Source organism: Tiliqua scincoides, chromosome 5 (assembly GCF_035046505.1).
Source record: "Tiliqua scincoides isolate rTilSci1 chromosome 5, rTilSci1.hap2, whole genome shotgun sequence".
NCBI classification, from domain to species: Eukaryota; Metazoa; Chordata; class Lepidosauria; order Squamata; family Scincidae; genus Tiliqua; species Tiliqua scincoides.
In genome coordinates this window covers 116,172,782-116,192,205 of record NC_089825.1, presented here as the reverse complement: position 1 = coordinate 116,192,205, position 19,424 = coordinate 116,172,782, and the positions used below count along the sequence as shown (strand labels likewise).

The following is a 19,424-nucleotide window of genomic DNA, read 5'->3' as shown; positions in this document are numbered from 1 at the left end:
AACTTGACAGCAACTCCTCCCTGCCACTGATGGTCAACTCGTTATCAACATGTTGACAGCTCTCAGATAGTTCTGGTTGCTTCAAACTGGTGTCCCCAGATCTTCAGGCATACAAGGCAGCAGCTCTACCACTGAGCCAGACCTCCTGCCCTAAATATGCTTTTCAGTGTATAGCACCCAGGTTTGTATCCCAAGAAAATGTGTCATAAATGCAGCCCATTATATACACCATTCTTAAGCTTAAGCACGCCAATCTGGTCACACGGATTTCAATACTGCTTAGTCATGTATCATATTCTGGGGATGCAAACCAAAGAGGTGATTTTAATCTTTCAAAAAATGGAAACTTGAAGCTCGGCAAAACAATAGCTTGGTCTGAATCAAAGATGTTACCCATTTCAGGACATTAAATGATGGCTTGTGGACATGGTGAAAGGAAATGTGTTATAACACATTTGGAGCACAACCTTATGCATGACTACTCAGAAGTAAGTCTCATTGTGTTTGATGGGGCTTCCTCCCAGGAAAGTGTGTATAGGATTGCAGACTTACTATAATTTATTGATGGGAATGTCTACAAAGATACATTGTTCAGTATACTTAGAACAGTGTTTCTCAAACTGTGGGTCGGGACCCAATAGGTGGGTTGTGAGCCCTTTTCAGGTGGGTCCCCATTCCTTTCAATATCTCATTTTTAATATATTAGACTTGATGCTACTATGGTATGTGACTGCATTTGGGGACCTTTTAACAAGGTTTTAAAAAGCTACTATGTATAATCTTTTAACAATGATAGTAAATGGGACTTACTTGTAAGTGTGGGTAGGATTGCAGCCTAGGATTGTTAAAAAATTTCCTGCTTGATGATGTCACGTCCTATCATGACATCACTTCCGGTGGGTCCTGACAGATTCTCATTCTATAAAGTGGGTCCCGGTGTTAAATGTGTGAGAACCACTGACTTAGAGTATCATCAATAAAGCAAGTCTGGATTTTAATAAACACTTTGGTATGGAAAACTGAGGTTAATTTTCAAACCTGTTATGAGTTATGTTTCCCCCAGTTAGATTACCTATGGAACATATGAGATGCCAGTAACAAGAAATAATTTTCCTTTTATATACTGGATGACAATAAGGGAAGGTACTCTGCACACCGGCATAGTCCAGCTACTACTGCATTTCCAATGGACATGGATTGGTCTCATTGTTTCAGATGATGATAGTGGAGAAGGCTTCCTGCAAAGGCTGACGCCATTGCTGGCCCGGAACAGCATTTGTGTTGCCTTCTTAGAAAGAACAGGCGTTCTCAAGGATCTTAATTTGGATACCACTCAAAATGCATTATTGCAAAACATATTGAGGATACGCTCCACACTTTTATCCACGACAGTCAATGTTGTTATTGTTGACGGGGACGCTCAAACTCTGGAACCATTGGAAATTATTTTATATATAGAAGAATTTATACATAGACGTCTTATAGGGAAGGTTTGGATCACACCACCTCAGTGGGATTTCGTCAGCGTTATTGAAACTGAAGGCTTCTGTGTAAAAACATTCCATGGGACTTTGTCATTCACAGCCTCCACAAGGCCTGTGCCAGGATTCCAGGACTTCCTTCAGACTCTAAAGCCTGATAAGTCACTCACACGTTTTCTCTGCATTTTCTACAAATATGCATTCAGCTGTTGCCATGATGGGCAATTTGAAACTTGTAAACACTGTACAGGAGAGGAGAAACTGGAGAGCCTGCCTCAGTCTACTTTTGAGATGGAGATGAGTGATCAGAGCTACCGTATTTACAATGCTCTCTATGCTGTAGCGCATGCTTTAAATGCCACATATATGCCCAGACCAAAAACAATGTTGAACAGAGACACATCCAAACTGTTGAACATTGAACCTTGGCAGGTATATTCCTCACTGTATTGATATGGTTATGTATGATACTGCTACTAGGAAGAAACTTGCTACTGAGCAGAATGAAAAGTTCTTCTAAATGAAATTGCTGTGGATGGTATGGGTGGTGCGGGTGAAATCATGTCCCTGGGCACATGGGGTGGACACACTGCTGAAGCTAAGCAGATCTGGATCTTGCAGGACTTTGAAGACAAACTGGGTATCCCAGATGCAATGCTTTAAGTTACAAAATGAAAGAAAGGTGGAATATAAATATTTAATTGTGAAAACCAGCCACTAGCATTGTTAACACAAAGCTCCCTGAAAACCATTGAGTAGAGGAACAAATGTAATACTTCAATAGGGCTCAACCCATCCAGCTTTTTAGCACCAATGCAGTTGCTTTGTTGCCCCTTGGTCTCAGTGACTACCCCCACACTGCAGGATGTAGTGCATGCCCCATTGGCATCAGTACTAGAAAGCTGAACAGGATTGGGCCCATAGATAACAAAATGTTGGACATGATGGTGAGCTAAGAGAGGAAAATGAGGAAGATCTGCCAAGCCTATTCTGTTTTTAATGAATGACTAAAAGGCTCTTGTAACTTGTACATCTTAGGTTTACAGGTACCTTTTTTTGACGAGGGGTTTGGTAATACAGTGTACAATATGAAGCTATCAGCTGTTTTCTATTTTCCATTTTTGTCCAATCTAGATGCACTCTTTTCTGAAAAATGTCCGCTTTAACAATGGTGCTGGCTATGAAGTCTGGTTTGCCCATGAGGGATTGTCATCTGGACTTGATGTCATCAACTGGGTCACTTTCCCTAATCAATCCTTCCTTAAGATTCAAGTTGGAAAGATGTCTCCAAGTCAAGAGTTTACCATCCAGGATGATGCCATTGTGTGGAATAGCAGATTTAAGCAGGTAGGGCTAAAATCCTTCAGCAAGGTTGCCTGGGAACATGATTTTACCTACACCACCCAAGCATTCCTGAGCACTAGAGCGTTCCTGGACGCTATGCTATGGTGGGGGAATGATGCTATGAGGCCTTTGAGATGTAAGGGAACATATTTTCCCCTTACCTCTGCTTAGGCCCCCTGACAGCTTATGGGTCTCTTCGTACCTATGCCAGCTACATAATTGGTAAAAGCCCAAGGAGATCTGAAGGGTGGAGCAGGTTGAAAAATAGGGGATCTGATCTGAAATGCATGACTGCCATCAGATCAACCCTTTCCTTCCCTGACACACCCCGGTTTCCTCTCCTGAAGTGCCCCATTACTCTTCCTCTCTGCCCATGGCCCACCCCTGGCAACAACTTACTTGGGTTGGTAGATACTCCTGAAGCCACAGCTGTGCCGTCTGCGCTGCTCACCATTTGTGGCAGTGGCCTGACAGCACGCAACAGTGTCCCGGCTTTTGTGCTGCCAGAAAGTGCCCTGCAATGCTGGAATGTGAGTTCTGGCAGTGCAGGGTGACTACAGGATTGTACCCTTACAGAGCAATCCTATGCCTGCCTACTCAGAAGTAAGTCTCACTGTGCTGAATTGAATCCTCAAACTGTGGGTCAGGACCCACGAGGTGGGTCATGAGCCAATTTCACGTGGGCCTCCATTCATTTCAAGGTGTATTTTATTTTTAATATATTAGATGCATGTGACTGCATTTGTGGAAATGTTACCGATCTGCACTTTTAACAGGCTATTATGGATATGCTTTTAACAATGATAGTCAATGGGGATAACACCCAGGTAAGTGTGAATAGGATTGCAGCCTTTGTGGTGTTTGGGGCATTTTTAAAAAACAGATTGGCAACTGCTTGGGAGGGTTGTTCTTTATTTTAAGTCAATCTGTAATCTTTTAATGTACTTATTTACTCTAATTTTGTTGTATGGGGGAGTTAAAAATGTTCCTGCTTGATGATGTCACTAGAAGCCATAAGATCACTTCCAGGTTAATGACATCACTTCTTGTGGGTCCCAATAGATTGTCACTCTAAAAAGTGGGTCTCAGGGCTAAAATAAATAAAACACAGAACAAAACTATTTTAGACATATTTGCAAGGCACATAGCATGTCATATTGATTAACTAAATACCTATATTGAGATAAACATTGAGATAAATATCAAATAGATAGCTGGGTTTTGAGGTGGGTCTGACCTCAAGCTTGTGTCCCATGTACAAGTTTCAACAAGTTGAAGCCTACTGGAAAAAGAAGGATGGTCATAGTGGGGGACATTAAAAGAGCTTCTACTTTTGTTCCCATTTTTTATTCTTAGACATTACCTCTTCAGAATCTATTGGGCACTGGCGTACCTGGGGAAGAGGCAAAATGCCATGGGGCGCCACCCCTCAGAGCTGGCCAGCCCCCATGCCACCATCCTCACCCCTGCTGCCATCCATGCCTCCTCACCACTGCTTTTGGCTGATCTCCGGAGGCATTCTTGAGGCTGTGGAGGTTGCACATGTCAGATCTGCCACATTTCCCAACATGTATACCATGGTAGCATCAAGTTTAATATGTTTAAAATGAAGTGAAGTGAATGGGGACACACCTGACCGACCTAATCAATCCTGAACCAAACTTAGCTGCCATTTGCACCCCACCACCATCCACATCTCTCAATCACCATTTTTGGCTTCGCTCTGAAGTCCTTCCGGGAACTGGGATGATGGCACAAGACCCTCTGAAAAACCCTGCAAACTGTCACTTCTGGTTTTCTGACAAAAACTGGAAGTGATGTTTAAAAGCACTTGAAGGCCTCCAGAAGGCCAGAGGAAGACATATGCCTCCTGGATGTGATGGTAAGAGGTAGCAACCACTGGGACGGGCAGCATTCTGTGGTCCTGGCCTGGGACAGCACAGGCGCCAGGAATGCCAGTGTGATGGGCCAGTTCCCTGATGAAATAAAAGCATGCTAAGTTTTCTGCTATCAAAGGGCCCTTTGGGAATAAAACCAAATACTGACGTATTTCCTGTTGCATTTGGCTCTGCCCTGAGCTCTTTTGAGCCTTGGTAGGAAAAAGAAACCTCTCTACCAAAATGTGAGAATAGAACACTCCCTGAAATCCAATAGAACAGGAGTCTTCAAGAGGTCACTCACAGCAGGGGAGTAATCTGTTGCTGGTCAGGTGAGCTGCTCTTGATAAGGTGATGTGCACTGAAAAGGAAGGATGGTCATGCTGGTGGGCATCCAATGTTGGCTTCAGCGTTTCTCCCCATTCTTTGTTCTCAGAATCTGCCTCGTTCAACCTGTGTTGAGAGCTGCTGTGTTGGACACAGCAAGGTGGTTCGAGAGGGGGAAGCAATCTGTTGCTATGATTGTACTCCATGTCCTGATGATATGATGTCTAACCAGACAGGTAAGTGGCAGTGCACAGATTTTCCAGGAAATAGTTGCATATATTAGTCCACCCTAAAACCATAACATATGTCTTTGTATTGGCCTGCTCTTCTCCAAACACTTAATTTATGATGCACTGCTTCTTAAAGGGAACACTGATTACAGCTGCAACAAGGGAGGCACCTTGAAAGACTTCAGAGGCATTCCATCACATTAATCCCAAAGATGCCTACGCCTTGCTGCATTTGGTCATCCCCCCGTCCCTAGGCAATGAAGTTCAAAAAAGGAAAATGAAGAATTCTCCAATATTTGCTTCTAACCTCCCATCATTCTTATGTCTTAATAGAGTTACTGTCACTCTCTTTGTCCTCTTCAGATGCAGTTCATTGCGTCATATGCCCAGAAGATCAGTACCCAAACAAGAACCAAGATCAATGTATCCCCAAACGCATGGCCTTCTTAAACTACAATGAGCCCTTAGGAATCGGTTTGGTTTCCATCGCTTTGTCCTTTACAGCTGTGACAGTTTTGGTGATACTGATCTTTTTAAAGAACTGGAACACTCCCATTGTCAAAGCCAACAATCAAAACCTCACCTGCATTCTTCTCAGCTCCATCCTGCTTTGCTACCTTTCCTCACTGCTCTTCATTGGCAAACCTGGAAAGGTCTCCTGCCTTCTCCGACAATTGGCTTTTGGCATCAATTTCTCTGTGGCAATTTCTTCTGTTTTGGCAAAAACCATCACTGTGGTCCTGGCATTCATGGCCACCCAGCCAGGGAACAGGATGAGGAAATGGCTGGGGAAAAAAGTGGCTCACTCCATTGTTCTTTCCTGTTCCCTCATTCAGGTGGGGATTTGCACTGTATGGTTGTCCACCTCTCCTCCGTTTCCAGATGTTGACATGCACTCCCAGACTGAGCACATCATAGTGAAATGTAATGAAGGGTCGATCATCATGCTCTATTCTGTCCTGGGCTACGTTGGTTTTCTGGCCCTCACCAGCTTCACAGTCGCTTTCCTTGCCCGAAAACTGCCAAATACTTTCAATGAAGCCAAATTCATCACCTTCAGCATGCTGGTCTTCTGCAGTGTGTGGATCTCCTTCATTCCTGCTTACCTAAGCAGCAAGGGGAAAGACGTGGTGGCCGTGGAGGTCTTTGCCATCTTGGCCTCCAACACTGGCCTCCTGATTTGCATTTTTCTCCCTAAATGCTATGTTATTGCGCTAAAACCAGCTCTCAACTCCAAGCAGCTGCTAACAGAGAAAAGAAGTAATTAAATCCAATTCCAAGATGATAGTTGTTTTGCATGTTTTTCTCTCTCTGTTTCCATACAGCACGAATACTAGAGCACAGCATATCACATTTTTATCTCAGTCCAGATTCTTTGGTTTGGAATGTACATGGTGGGATGTGAAATCATTTCAGAAGCAATAGTTGCATATCCTTGGTAGCTATCCAAGGATAACGTTAATATTGCAGGATACAGACACAACACAGAAGTCAAAATGTTGAAACAAGGAAATTGAAACTTCATCTAAAGGCATGATACTAAGGCAGCACAGGGTCACCAAACGAACCCAAAGGGTTCCATCTTCTAAGAGAAGAATCTTCCTCCATGTCAATGATGGCTAACCTATGGCACACATGCCACGGAGGGCATGCAGAACATTGTTGGTGAGCACTCGAAGCCATCGCTCCAGCTGCCAGGCACAAGCCTCTGCTCACCACCCCTGGAAGGCTCCAGCAGCTGGGGCAAAGGAGGGAGGTATGAGGCCAACGGGGGGGGGGGAGGAACGGACAGCAGGGGGAAGAGCCAGGCCCCTGGGGAGGAGTCACCACCAGCAGCCCAATGGGAGCGCTTCCTTCCTCCCCTGTCTGGGGTAAGGCGGAAGGCTCGCACGCAGCCAGCGTGTTGGGTGGGCTCAGCAAAGCTGCTGCTGCTGCTTGGGGTTTGCTCCAAGGAAAGCATGGCTGGGATTGCAGCCTCAGAGCCCAATCCTACTGTAGGATTGCATGTCTACTCAGAAGTAAGTTCACTGTAGTCAGTGGGGCTTACTCCCAGGAAAGTGAGGGTAGGATTGCAGCCCTAATCAAAGGGGGGGGGTGCTGGTAGTTTAAGAGCCCAAGCCCATGCATGTCTACTCAGAAGGAAGTCCCATTAGAGTCATTGGGGCTTGTTCCCAGGAAAGTGTGGCTTGGATTGTAAGAACATAAGAACATAAGAACAGCCCCACTGGATCAGGCCATAGGCCCATCTAGTCCAGCTTCCTGTATCTCACAGCGGCCCACCAAATGCCCCAGGGAGCACACCAGATAACAAGAGACCTCGTCCTGGTGCTCTCCCCTACATCTGGCATTCTGACTTAACCCATTCCTAAAATCAGGAGGTTGCGCATACACATCATGGCTTGTACCCCATAATGGATTTTTCCTCCAGAAACTCGTCCAATCCCCTTTTAAAGGCGTCTAGGTTAGACGCCAGCACCACATCCTGTGGCAAGGAGTTCCACAGACCGACCACGCGCTGAGTAAAGAAATATTTTCTTTTGTCTGTCCTAACCCGCCCAACACTCAATTTTAGTGGATGTCCCCTGGTTCTGGTATTATGTGAGAGTGTAAAGAGCATCTCCCTATCCACTCTGTCCATCCCCTGCATAATTTTGTATGTCTCAATCATGTCCCCCCTCAAGCGTCTCTTTTCTAGGCTGAAGAGGCCCAAACGCCGTAGCCTTTCCTCATAAGGAAGGTGCCCCAGCCCCGTAATCATCTTAGTCGCTCTCTTTTGCACCTTTTCCATTTCCGCTATGTCTTTTTTGAGATGCGGCGACCAGAACTGGACACAATACTCCAGGTGTGGCCTTACCATCGATTTGTACAACGGCATTATAATACTAACCGTTTTGTTCTCAATACCCTTCCTAATGATCCCAAGCATAGAATTGGCCTTCTTCACTGCCGCCGCACATTGGGTCGACACTTTCATCGACCTGTCCACCACCACCCCAAGATCTCTCTCCTGATCTGTCACAGACAGCTCAGAACCCATCAGCCTATATCTAAAGTTTTGATTTTTTGCCCCAATGTGCATGACTTTACACTTACTGACATTGAAGCGCATCTGCCATTTTGCTGCCCATTCTGCCAGTCTGGAGAGATCCTTCTGGAGCTCCTCACAATCACTTCTGGTCTTTACCACTCGGAAAAGTTTGTAGCCTGAAAGACTGCATGTCTTTCACTTCTATGCATGTCTACTCAGAAGTAAGCCCCATTAGAGTGGATGAGGCTGTAATCTCAGTAAAGGGTGCCTGAGATTGGAGTTTGCTCCTGTGCGTGTCTCCTGCGAGTAAGCCTCATCCACTCTAATGGGGCTTACTTCTGAGTAAAGAGTGGCTGGGAATGCAGCCTTGGAGCCCACTCCTGTGCATATCTACACAGAAGTAAGCCCCATTAGAGTCATTGGGGCTTGCTACCAGGAAAGCATGGCTGGGATTGCAGCTTGAGAGCCCACTTCTATGCATGTCTACTCAGGAGTCAGTCTCATTAAAGTCATTGGGGCTTGCTCCCAGGAAAGCATGGCTGGAATTGCAGCCTGAGAGCCCACTCCTATGCATGTCTACTCAGAACTAAGCCCCATTACAGTGGATGAGGCTTACTCCCAGGAAAGGGTGCCTGGGATTGGAGTCTGTTCCTGTGCATGTCTCCTGGGAGTAAGCCTCATCCACTCTAATGGGACTTACTTCTGAGTAAAGAGTGGCTGGGATTGCAGCCTTGGAGCCCACTCCTGTGCATATCTACTCAGAAGTAAGCCCCATTAGAGTCAATGAGGCTTACTCCTAGGAAACAGTGGTTGGGATTGCAGCCTTAGAGCCCACTTCTGTGGGTGGGTCTTTTTAAAAAAATATATTTTCTTGTTTGAGAAAATGAGCAGTGGCAAGGTCTTGCAGCCATCCCCTCCCTGGCAATAGTTCTTTGCCCAGCATGTAATTAGTCTGTGGAACTCTTTGCCACAGGAAGCAGTGATGACAACTTGCCTAGATGCCTTTAAGAAGGGATTGGACAAATTTCTAGAGGAAAAGTTCATTAAGGGTTATGAATAATAGTGGGTAAAAGATGTTAATGCATGAGTTGTTTTTTCTAAACTAAAACCTCAATATTCAGGTTAAATTGCCGTGTTGGCACTTTGTGATAAATAAGTGGGTTTTGGGTTGCATTTTGGGCACTCGGTCTCTAAAAGGTTAGCCATCACTGCTCCATGTAGTCCTAGTTTAACAAGAAGAACACTTTTTTCTGAGTAGAGGAAGGGAATCTTTGTAATCCAAACTATTGGAAATTTTCTATATGTCTGAGTTTTTTTCCAGTCATGGATATTTCTGATCATGATTCAATAACCCAATTTCTTCGGAGCATTATAAAGTGCTGCTTCTCATTACTTTTACCACAGTACACTTACAGTACACTTAGAATGGGCCCTTTTCTTTCAATATTCATCATCTAGATCTCAGCCACACAGTCATAATGAGCTCTAGGTTGATGCATTAGACCAGAATAAGTGCCCAACTCTGCTGCACTGGTGGGGTCAATGGGTCAGAAAGAGAGAAATTGAGATATGCCTTCTGTGGTATAATGAAGCGGTGTGGAAGGTGTGTACTGCATCAGCTGACACCCTCAGGGGGATGGAACCACTAGTGGATGACATTTTGGAAACCTTTTAGACTCTTCATATTTATGAATAATAGCATCATGTTATATGGGATTTGAATGTTATATATGGGAATAGTGATTGCATGCAGAACATAAACGAAACAAGCCATGTTGAATTATCTGTATTCTTTCATACATTGGGCCATTTAACCCCCCCAAAAGAAAACACAACTGCCTTATGTAACAAAAAGTGAATTTGCTGAACTCAAAACTCACCAATAACACTGATTGTTCCAAGAACCAATGATGTGTTATTGTGACACAGCAGGCAACCAATAAGGTGTACAAATGCAGAGATGGGCAAAACCAGTGCAGCTTGATTTGAGTCAAGTTGTGAGTCTCCACCCCCTTTAATTTGACTCAAAAAGGAGCCCAAACAAGCGGACTTTCCGAGTTGCCTAGAGCATTCTGGGGACTCTAAAAGACTCAAGTCTGGAGTTTTTAGGTAAAAAAGGCAACTGAAGCTCTGTGGACAATAATGGAGCTGCTACCAGGGTGTGTGTTTATGTGTATGTTGGAGTTCTCATTTAATACTCCACTGATGTCCCCATCATATATGTAAACAAGGTGGGAGGGGTGGAACAAACTGTGAGTGCGCAGACAGAAGTGGCACGATGGAGGAGGGTCACATGCAGCAGCAGGCAGGCTTACCAGTATGACCCACTCCTTTGCAGCTCTACTCATAAGTAGTTTCTTTGTGACCAGTCATTCAATGAGCCTGCTGAAACCATGCCATGACTCCTGGATGGCTATGAATTACCACCACCACTACCCCCGCCACCTTCTTCCCTCACTCGTCCAAGGAAAAAACCTTCTTCCAATTATCACTGGTTCCTTTAGAGATGGACAAGAGAGCCCACCTGCCTCCCCCCACCTGTTTCTCAATGCAAAACCAAAACATTAATCTTCCCTGCCTCCCGGCTGGAAATGCCCTGCTGCTTGCCCGGTCTGAATGATGGCCCCACAATGTCTTTCACACCTCAGAAAAAGTAAGCAAGCACACCCAACAAAAAGCTGATGGAACATACCAAGATCCAGGTCTACAGAGCTTGCTTCCTGAGTACACTTCTGTACTGCAGCGAGTCATGGACTCTTCGCTCACAACAGGAGAGGAAACTGAATGCTTTCTACATGCACTATCTCCGATGCATACTTGGCATCACCTGGCAGGACAAAGTTCCAAACAGCACAGTCCTGGAACGTGCTGGAATCCCTAGCATGTATGCACTGCTGAAACAGAGACGCCTGTGTTGGCTGGGTCATGTTGTGAGAATGGATGATGGCCAGATCCCAAAGGTTCTCCTCTATGGAGAACTTGTGCAAGGGAAGCGCCCTACAGGTAGACCACAGCTGCGATACAAGGACATTTGCAAGAGGGATCTGAAGGCCTTAGGAGTGGACCTCAACAGGCGGGAAACCCTGGCCTCTGAGTGGCCTGCTTGGAGGCAGGCTGTGCAGCATGGCCTTTCCCAGTTTGAAGAGACACTTGGCCAACAGTCTGAGGCTAAGAGGCAAAGAAGGAAGGCCCATAGCCAGGGAGACAGACCAGGGACAGACTGCACTTGCTCCCGGTGTGGAAGGGATTGTCACTTCCGAATGGCCTCTTCAGCCACACTAGACACTGTTCCCGAACCACCATTCAGAGTGTGATACCAGAGTCTTTCGAGAGTGAAGGTTGCCAACTACTACACCCAGACAGAGACAGACTTGATTTTGCATGTGTGGGGACTCCTTTCTGAGTTAGTGGCCTCAGACCCGAGTCAGTGCCAGAGTAAATAATATATAACACTAAATTCATAGCATGGGATGGCTGCTTTGCCTTCTTTTTTATTTTTTTAGAAGTCAAATAGCAGTTGGAGGACCTGGCAAATGGAGTAAAAGTTTGAGGATGTGGCCGCAGTTCTTTAGGACTTTGCGTTGGTTCTACTCCCGATCTCACCACTATACAATATTCCAGTGGTTTGCAAACTTTTTAGAGGTCCTAGAGCAGGGGTGCACAATAGGTGGATCGTGATCTACCGGTAGATCGCGAGGCAAAATGAGTAGATCGCGGAGTGCCAACCCCCCCTTCAGGTGCCTCTGGGAGGAAACGCCGGGAGTAAGGCCCATTGTATTCAATGGGGCTTACTCCCAGGTAAGTGTGGCTAGGATTGCAGCCTCACAGCCTAATCCTAGGCATGTCTACTCAGGAGTAAGTCCTGTTATACTCAGTGGGGCTCAAGGTACACCAACATACATTGTACACATAAATGTTATATGTTATGATGGCTCAAACATTGTAAAAAAAACTCTGGTAGATCTCCGGGCCTTGCTGGGTTTCAAAGTAGCTCTCGAGCCAAAAAAGTGTGAGCACCCCTGCCCTAGAGGCTGCAGCCTGATTTATAAATGCCAAGGAATGTGGCTATAATGGTGATTGGGCAGGAGTGCTCTCCCCCCTCCTGATTAGCAACTTGTTGCACCCTTGATGCACAGTCTGCCCTGTCAGTTTCACACTCAAACAAAAATGGGGTCAAGTCCCACTGGTGGGTTTCAGACTCACAGTTTGGGAACTGCTGCACGATTTTAAACAGAACAATGTTTGCATTGACAAACCATTTGGTGTTTCTTTCTGTTTAAATTTTCACACAGGAGCATGACTGGAAATGTAACCATATGTCCTAAAGTCCTAAACCCCCCTACCATCCACCATTGTTTTGTAACATTAAATACTATCCCCACTGTTTTTTAAAAAAATTCCAACAGACCATTTTTCATATGTAGTATAATAAAATTTGGCCCATCTGCCTAGCACTCCTTTATCAGATTTATCTAACATATAGCAATTAATCTATGGAAAGAGGTGAAATCTGAATGGGGATCACAATGAAAGCAACCCACATTTCCCCATGATCCCAGTTCAGACTCCCTTCCACAAAATTGCATACCATTTGATCTTTGTAAACATTTATGTTTTTCATTTCACTAAGAGGATCAGGGAGACGTTTAGATACTCTGTAATTATCCAAAGTACTATTATTTCCTTCCTTGCGCAGTTGGTAAGAAATGCATACATATTTCAAAAGGAGGCGGATCTATTCTGAACTGTATCAGTGCCCCATGGAAGAACAGAGATCACCGAACATTTCTGCTTCAAAACATTTTGGGGAGACATCTCTGTGACCACACATGCTGCTGAGTGAGGTTCCTGTGAGGTTCCATCAGGATGCCAGCCACAGAGATATCATTGTAGCTGGAACTGTAGTTCAGGATGCAGAAGTTCAGGTGCACCTGGGTTAGACATGCATTTGCAGCCCAGTGGTTGTTTTTGCTCTTCTTGCTGCTGCTTCTCCATTCTCTTGTCTGTTGGGAGAATGTGCCCAGTGAATGTGAATTTGAAGGTAGCTATGGGGATACTAGGCTAGGAGATGCTGTCATTGGTGGGGTCCTCTCTCTTTTACATCCTGTACACAATGCAATTAATTTTCAGAGACTAACAGCAATGAAGAAAGGCAATTTCTCATAAGTTATTTCTTGTTTGGTACCCATCATGCTATTTGAAATATGAAGACTAGAGATCAAACAACTGCACTAGGTCGAATTTCAACAGGTGCAGCTTGTTGGGAAGAACAGGGTGGGGTTGGGGCAATGCCATGATCAGGAAGAGAGCAGATATCTTTGAAAGCACCTCCATTTATATCCTAAGAACATAAGAACATAAGAACAGCCCCACTGGATCAGGCCATAGGCCCATCTAGTCCAGCTTCCTGTATCTCACAGCGGCCCACCAAATGCCCCAGGGAGCACACCAGATAACAAGAGACCTCATCCTGGTGCTCTCCCCTACATCTGGCATTCTGACTTAACCCATTCCTAAAATCAGGAGGTTGCGCATACACATCATGGCTTGTACCCCATAATGGATTTTTCCTCCAGAAACTCGTCCAATCCCCTTTTAAAGGCGTCTAGGCTAGACGCCAGCACCACATCCTGTGGCAAGGAGTTCCACAGACCGACAACGCGCTGAGTAAAGAAATATTTTCTTTTGTCTGTCCTAACCCGCCCAACACTCAATTTTAGTGGATGTCCCCTGGTTCTGGTATTATGTGAGAGTGTAAAGAGCATCTCCCTATCCACTCTGTCCATCCCCTGCATAATTTTGTATGTCTCAATCATGTCCCCCCTCAAGCGTCTCTTTTCTAGGCTGAAGAGGCCCAAACGCCGTAGCCTTTCCTCATAAGGAAGGTGCCCCAGCCCCGTAATCATCTTAGTCGCTCTCTTTTGCACCTTTTCCATTTCCACTATGTCTTTTTTGAGATGCGGCGACCAGAACTGGACACAATACTCCAGGTGTGGCCTTACCATCGATTTGTACAACGGCATTATAATACTAACCGTTTTGTTCTCAATACCCTTCCTAATGATCCCAAGCATAGAATTGGCCTTCTTCACTGCCGCCGCACATTGGGTCGACACTTTCATCGACCTGTCCACCACCACCCCAAGATCTCTCTCCTGATCTGTCACAGACAGCTCAGAACCCATCAGCCTATATCTAAAGTTTTGATTTTTTGCCCCAATGTGCATGACTTTACACTTACTGACATTGAAGCGCATCTGCCATTTTGCTGCCCATTCTGCCAGTCTGGAGAGATCCTTCTGGAGCTCCTCACAATCACTTCTGGTCTTTACCACTCGGAAAAGTTTGGTGTCGTCTGCAAACTTAGCCACTTCACTGCTCAACCCTGTCTCCAGGTCATTTATGAAGAGGTTGAAAAGCACCGGTCCCAGGACAGATCCTTGGGGCACACCGCTTTTCACCTCTCTCCATTGTGAAAATTGCCCATTGACACCCACTCTCTGCTTCCTGGCCTCCAACCAGTTCTCAATCCACGAGAGGACCTGTCCTCTAATTCCCTGACTGTGGAGTTTTTTCAGTAGCCTTTGGTGAGGGACCGTGTCAAACGCCTTCTGAAAGTCCAGATATATAATGTCCACGGGTTCTCCCGCATCCACATGCCTGTTGACCTTTTCAAAGAATTCTATAAGGTTCGTGAGGCAAGACTTACCCTTACAGAAGCCATGCTGACTCTCCCTCAGCAAGGCCTGTTCGTCTATGTGTTTTGAGATCCTATCTTTGATGAGGCATTCCACCATCTTACCCGGTATGGATGTTAGGCTGACCGGCCTATAGTTTCCCGGGTCCCCCCTCTTTCCCTTTTTAAAAATAGGCGTGACATTTGCTATCCTCCAATCTTCTGGCACTGTGGCCGTTTTGAGGGACAAGTTGCATACCTTAGTCAAGAGATCTGCAACTTCATTCTTCAATTCCTTAATAACCCTTGGGTGTATGCCATCAGGGCCCGGTGACTTATTGATCTTTAATTTATCAATGAGGTCTGAAACATCTTCTCTTTTAACCTCTATCTGACTTAACTCCTCGGTTAGGAGGGGCCGTTTGGGCAGCGGTATCTGCCCGAGGTCTTCTGCCGTGAAGACAGATGCAAAGAACTCATTTAATTTCTCTGCCATCTCTAAGTCTCCTTTTATCTCCCCTTTCCCTCCCTCACCATCCAGAGGGCCAACCGCTTCTCTGGCGGGTTTCCTGCTTCTAACATATTTGAAGAAGCTTTTATTATTCCCCTTAATGTTGCTGGCCATGCGTTCCTCATAGTCTCGCTTGGCCTCCCCTACCACCTTCTTACATTTCTTTTGCCACAGTTTATGTTCCTTTTTATTCTCTTCATTAGGGCAAGACTTCCATTTATGGAAGGAAGCTTCCTTGCCCTTCACAGCCTCTCTAACTTGGCTGGTTAGCCATGCGGGCACCCTCCTGGATTTAGTGGAACCCTTCTTTCTTTGCGGTATACACCTCTGCTGGGCCTCTATTACTGTTGTTTTAAGCAGCCTCCATGCATTCTGGAGAGACTGGACTCTTTTTACCCTCCCTTTCAACCTCCTTCTAACCAGCCTCCTCATTTGAGGGAAGTCCGCCCGTCGGAAGTCAAGGGTTTTTGTTAGAGATTTGCTTAGTATTCTTCCCCCAACGTGCACATCAAAACGGATCGCAGCATGATCACTGTTCCCCAATGGCTCAGTAACGTTTACATCTCTAACCAGGTCCTGCGTACCGCACAAAATTAAATCCAGAGTCACCTGTCCTCTGGTGGGCTCCTTGACTAGCTGATCTAAGCCACAGTCATTCAGCACGTCAAGAAATCCGGTTTCCTTATCGTGACCAGAACACAAATTGACCCAGTCAATATGAGGATAATTGAAGTCCCCCATGATTACAACCCTGTCCTTCCTTGTCACCTCCCTGATCTGTTTCCTCATTTCAAGGTCCCTATCCGATTTCTGGTCTGGAGGACGATAGCACGCCCCCAGTATTACATCGCTGCACAAGCCTGGTAATTTAACCCACAGAGATTCTACGGTGGAGTCGGACCCACCTTCAATCTCTACTTTGCTGGATTCTATCCCTTCCTTAACATAAAGGGCCACCCCACCTCCAACACGCCCCTGCCTGTCCCTCCTGTAGAGTTTATAGCCCGGGATTGCGGTATCCCACTGATTCTCCGCATTCCACCAGGTTTCCGTTATGCCCACTATGTCAATATTTTCCCTTGTCACCAGACATTCCAGTTCTCCCACCTTTGCTCGTAGACTTCGGGCATTCGCATAAAAGCATTTATACACGGAATGCCCCAGGATGGGCTGCTTATTCACTCCTTTGTCCCCGCATCCTCTCATTGTGCCAAACCGTCTATCACATCCCATCTCCCTACCTTTCCCAATTTCTTCTCCTACCCTGCCTTTGTCTTGTTGTTCTCTAACCTCCCCATCCTCATCCCATAGGGATGAGGAGTCCCGAACCGGATGCCCCTCGGCTCCTGTCGGCCTTCCCCCAGGGATCAGTTTAAAAGCTGCTCTGCCACCTTTTTAATGTTATGCGCCAGCAGTCTGGTTCCATTCTGGTTCAAATGGAGCCCGTCCCTCTTGTACAGGCCCCGCTTGTCCCAAAACGTTCCCCAGTGCCTAACGAATCTAAACCCCTCCTCCCTACACCACCGTCTCATCCACGCATTGAGACCCCTGATCTCCGCCTGCCTAGCTGGCCCTGCGCGTGGAACAGGTAGCACTTCAGAGAACGCTACCTTTGAGGTCCTGGCTTTCAGCTTCCTGCCTAAAAGCCTAAATTTGGCCTCCAGGACCTCCCAGCTACACTTGCCCACGTCGTTGGTGCCGACATGCACCACAGCCGCTACCTCTCCCCCAGCACTGTCTACTAGCCTGTCTAGACGAGAAGTGATGTCCGCAACCTTCGCACCAGGCAGGCAAGTCACCATGCAGTCCTCACATCCGTCGCAAACCCCCCTCTCTATGTTTCTAATAATCGAATCCCCCACTACAAGAAGCCCCCGACCCCCCTCCCGCTGAGGAGTATCCCGAGTGCGCTCGGATACGGGGCCATCCCCTGGAGAAGGGATCCCCCCTAGGGGATTGTTTCCCTCCTCTCCAGGATGACGTCCTCCAGTCCCGAGACTTCCCACCCGGGCAGCCGAGGAGCTGCACGCCTGAGGTTGGGAAGAAGCCTGATTGTCCCCGGAAGTCACCCCACGGTCCTCCTCTGGCTGCCTGCGCTTCTCCAGGTCGGCCACCAAGGCTTCAAGGGAGCGGACGCATTCCCTGAGAGCCTGGAGCTCCTTGCACCGAGGACACACCCATGACTTATGCCCCAGAGGCATATAATCATACATGTGGCACTCGATGCAGAACACTGGATAGCCCCCACCCTGCTGCTGGCTGTTTGACTGCATAGCTTTTTTGTTGTTGTTGTTGTTGTTGTTTTATTTAGGGGTCCTTTTAAAAACCGTACACTGGATAGCAGCCCTTCTCTCTAGGGAAGAGGAAGGGCAGCGTATGGGGCCCTGGCCTCCTCGCCCTGCTGCTGAACTCGCCCAGATGCTAAACTCTTGTGCCTTACCTGGCACTTAGTTCCCAGAGGCACTGGGGGTCCCAGAGGCCACACGCGTCTGCAGAGAGCCTCACGCGATGGCCTGCCTAGCTTTATACTCCTGGCTGGCTCCTCCCCCCTCCTTCCTTCCTGGTTGAAAGGGGGCTGGCCTTCCCAGGTGAGTTTACAAAAGCTCAGGAAGGCAAATGGCTGCTGATGGGCGTGACCTACTCTGCAGGCTCCTGAATGGACTGCTTGGATTAGCCTAATGGGGCTCTTAATGGGTTGGGAATTGGCCCTTCCTAGGTCCTTTCCCTCCTAGTTCTGTTCTCTTAGGCTGGACTGTTTTTGTAACCTCAAGCTAGTTTTTATTTGGGTTTGTTTAATTATTTATTGCTCTCTAGATCCTGTGTCCCAATTTACTGACCTGTTTAGGTTATGTTCTAACTTAGATTAGGTTTAACCTGGGTTAAGTATAGGTTTAATTTAAACAAGTAGAAAACCTGCTTTTCACTTTATCCTCCTCCCTTCCTTCGATTAAGTGCTACCTTAGGTGCAGCTAACTTTCACTTTTGATTTAAATGCCTGACCCTTGGGCACTTACTCACGAGTAGGACTCTGCTCCTGCTCAGAGTAGCCCTATGTACCTCCCTTAGGTGCTAACTTTCAATTTTGATTTAAGGTTGCTTTAAAGGTAAGGTTAAGGTTAGAAGACAGGGAGTTAGAAAGACAAAGCGTTAGAATGAGTACACTTACCTCCTCCTCCTGCTCCTCCTCCTCTCCTTCTCCAAAACTCAGAGGTCTCCTTGCCTTCTCCTCGCCCAGATGCTAAACTCTTGTGCCTTACCTGGCACTTAGTTCCCAGAGGCACTTGGGGTCCCAGATGCCACACGCGTCTGCAGAGGCCACACGCGTCCTATCTCCCTTTCTGGCCACAAACTACCTACACATATCCATTTGGACTTGCACCAGCAAAATCACAGGCACAGTAGATCCATTGCAGCAGCTAAGACTTACTTCAGGACAAAGGAAGAAATGAGTAGTATATAGTACATACTTCATTTCAAAACTATCTTGACAGCGGAAGTCCTGCCCCTCTTTACCAGAAATCCCACCCCCTTAGGGGGTTCAAGAGACCCTTCAAACAACCCCCCCAAGACCGTCGACCACTAGGAAGGAGTTTTGTAGGACCCCGACATATGGTTTGGCGGGAAAAGGAGCCCGCCAATAAAGTGTTGGAAAGGGGTTCATGTGATGCCTCAAACAACTTCTCCCGTCCCCGACGACCGGTAGGAAGGGGTTTTGTGGTGCTAGAATATATGGCTTGGCAGGAAAAGGAGCCAGCCAATGAAGTGCGGGAAAAGGGGTTCATGTGACCCCTCAAACCACTCGCCCCATCACCGCTGACCAATAGGAAGGGGTTTTGTAGTTCTTGGACCACCGCAGGGGCCCAATGGGAAAAGGGGTATGGGAACAGGCCTGGGCATGCCCCATGTATTTAAGACCCTGGCTTTCGGGGGAGGGAGAAAGCCATTCAGCC

The 19,424-nt window shown here is 46.6% G+C and overlaps 1 protein-coding gene across 1 annotated transcript; it reads left to right on the top strand.

Moving 5' to 3' along the window:
- Positions 1-1,127: 1,127 nt before the first annotated feature.
- Positions 1,128-6,527, top strand: LOC136653346 (vomeronasal type-2 receptor 26-like). The gene is made up of 3 exons (XM_066630255.1): positions 1,128-1,913; positions 5,139-5,265; positions 5,623-6,527. The coding sequence occupies exons 1-3, from the start codon at positions 1,128-1,130 to the stop codon at positions 6,525-6,527; spliced, it is 1,818 nt and encodes a 605-aa protein (XP_066486352.1).
- Positions 6,528-19,424: the final 12,897 nt, after the last annotated feature.

Coding starts and splice junctions, on each gene's coding strand:
- LOC136653346 (XM_066630255.1), top strand. CDS start 1,128: ATGACAATAAGGGAAGGTACTCTGCACACCGGCATAGTCCAGCTACTA. Junction 1,914..5,138: donor TGAACATTGAACCTTGGCAG/GTATATTCCTCA, acceptor CTTTGTTCTCAG/AATCTGCCTCGTTCAACCTG. Junction 5,266..5,622: donor TATGATGTCTAACCAGACAG/GTAAGTGGCAGT, acceptor TGTCCTCTTCAG/ATGCAGTTCATTGCGTCATA.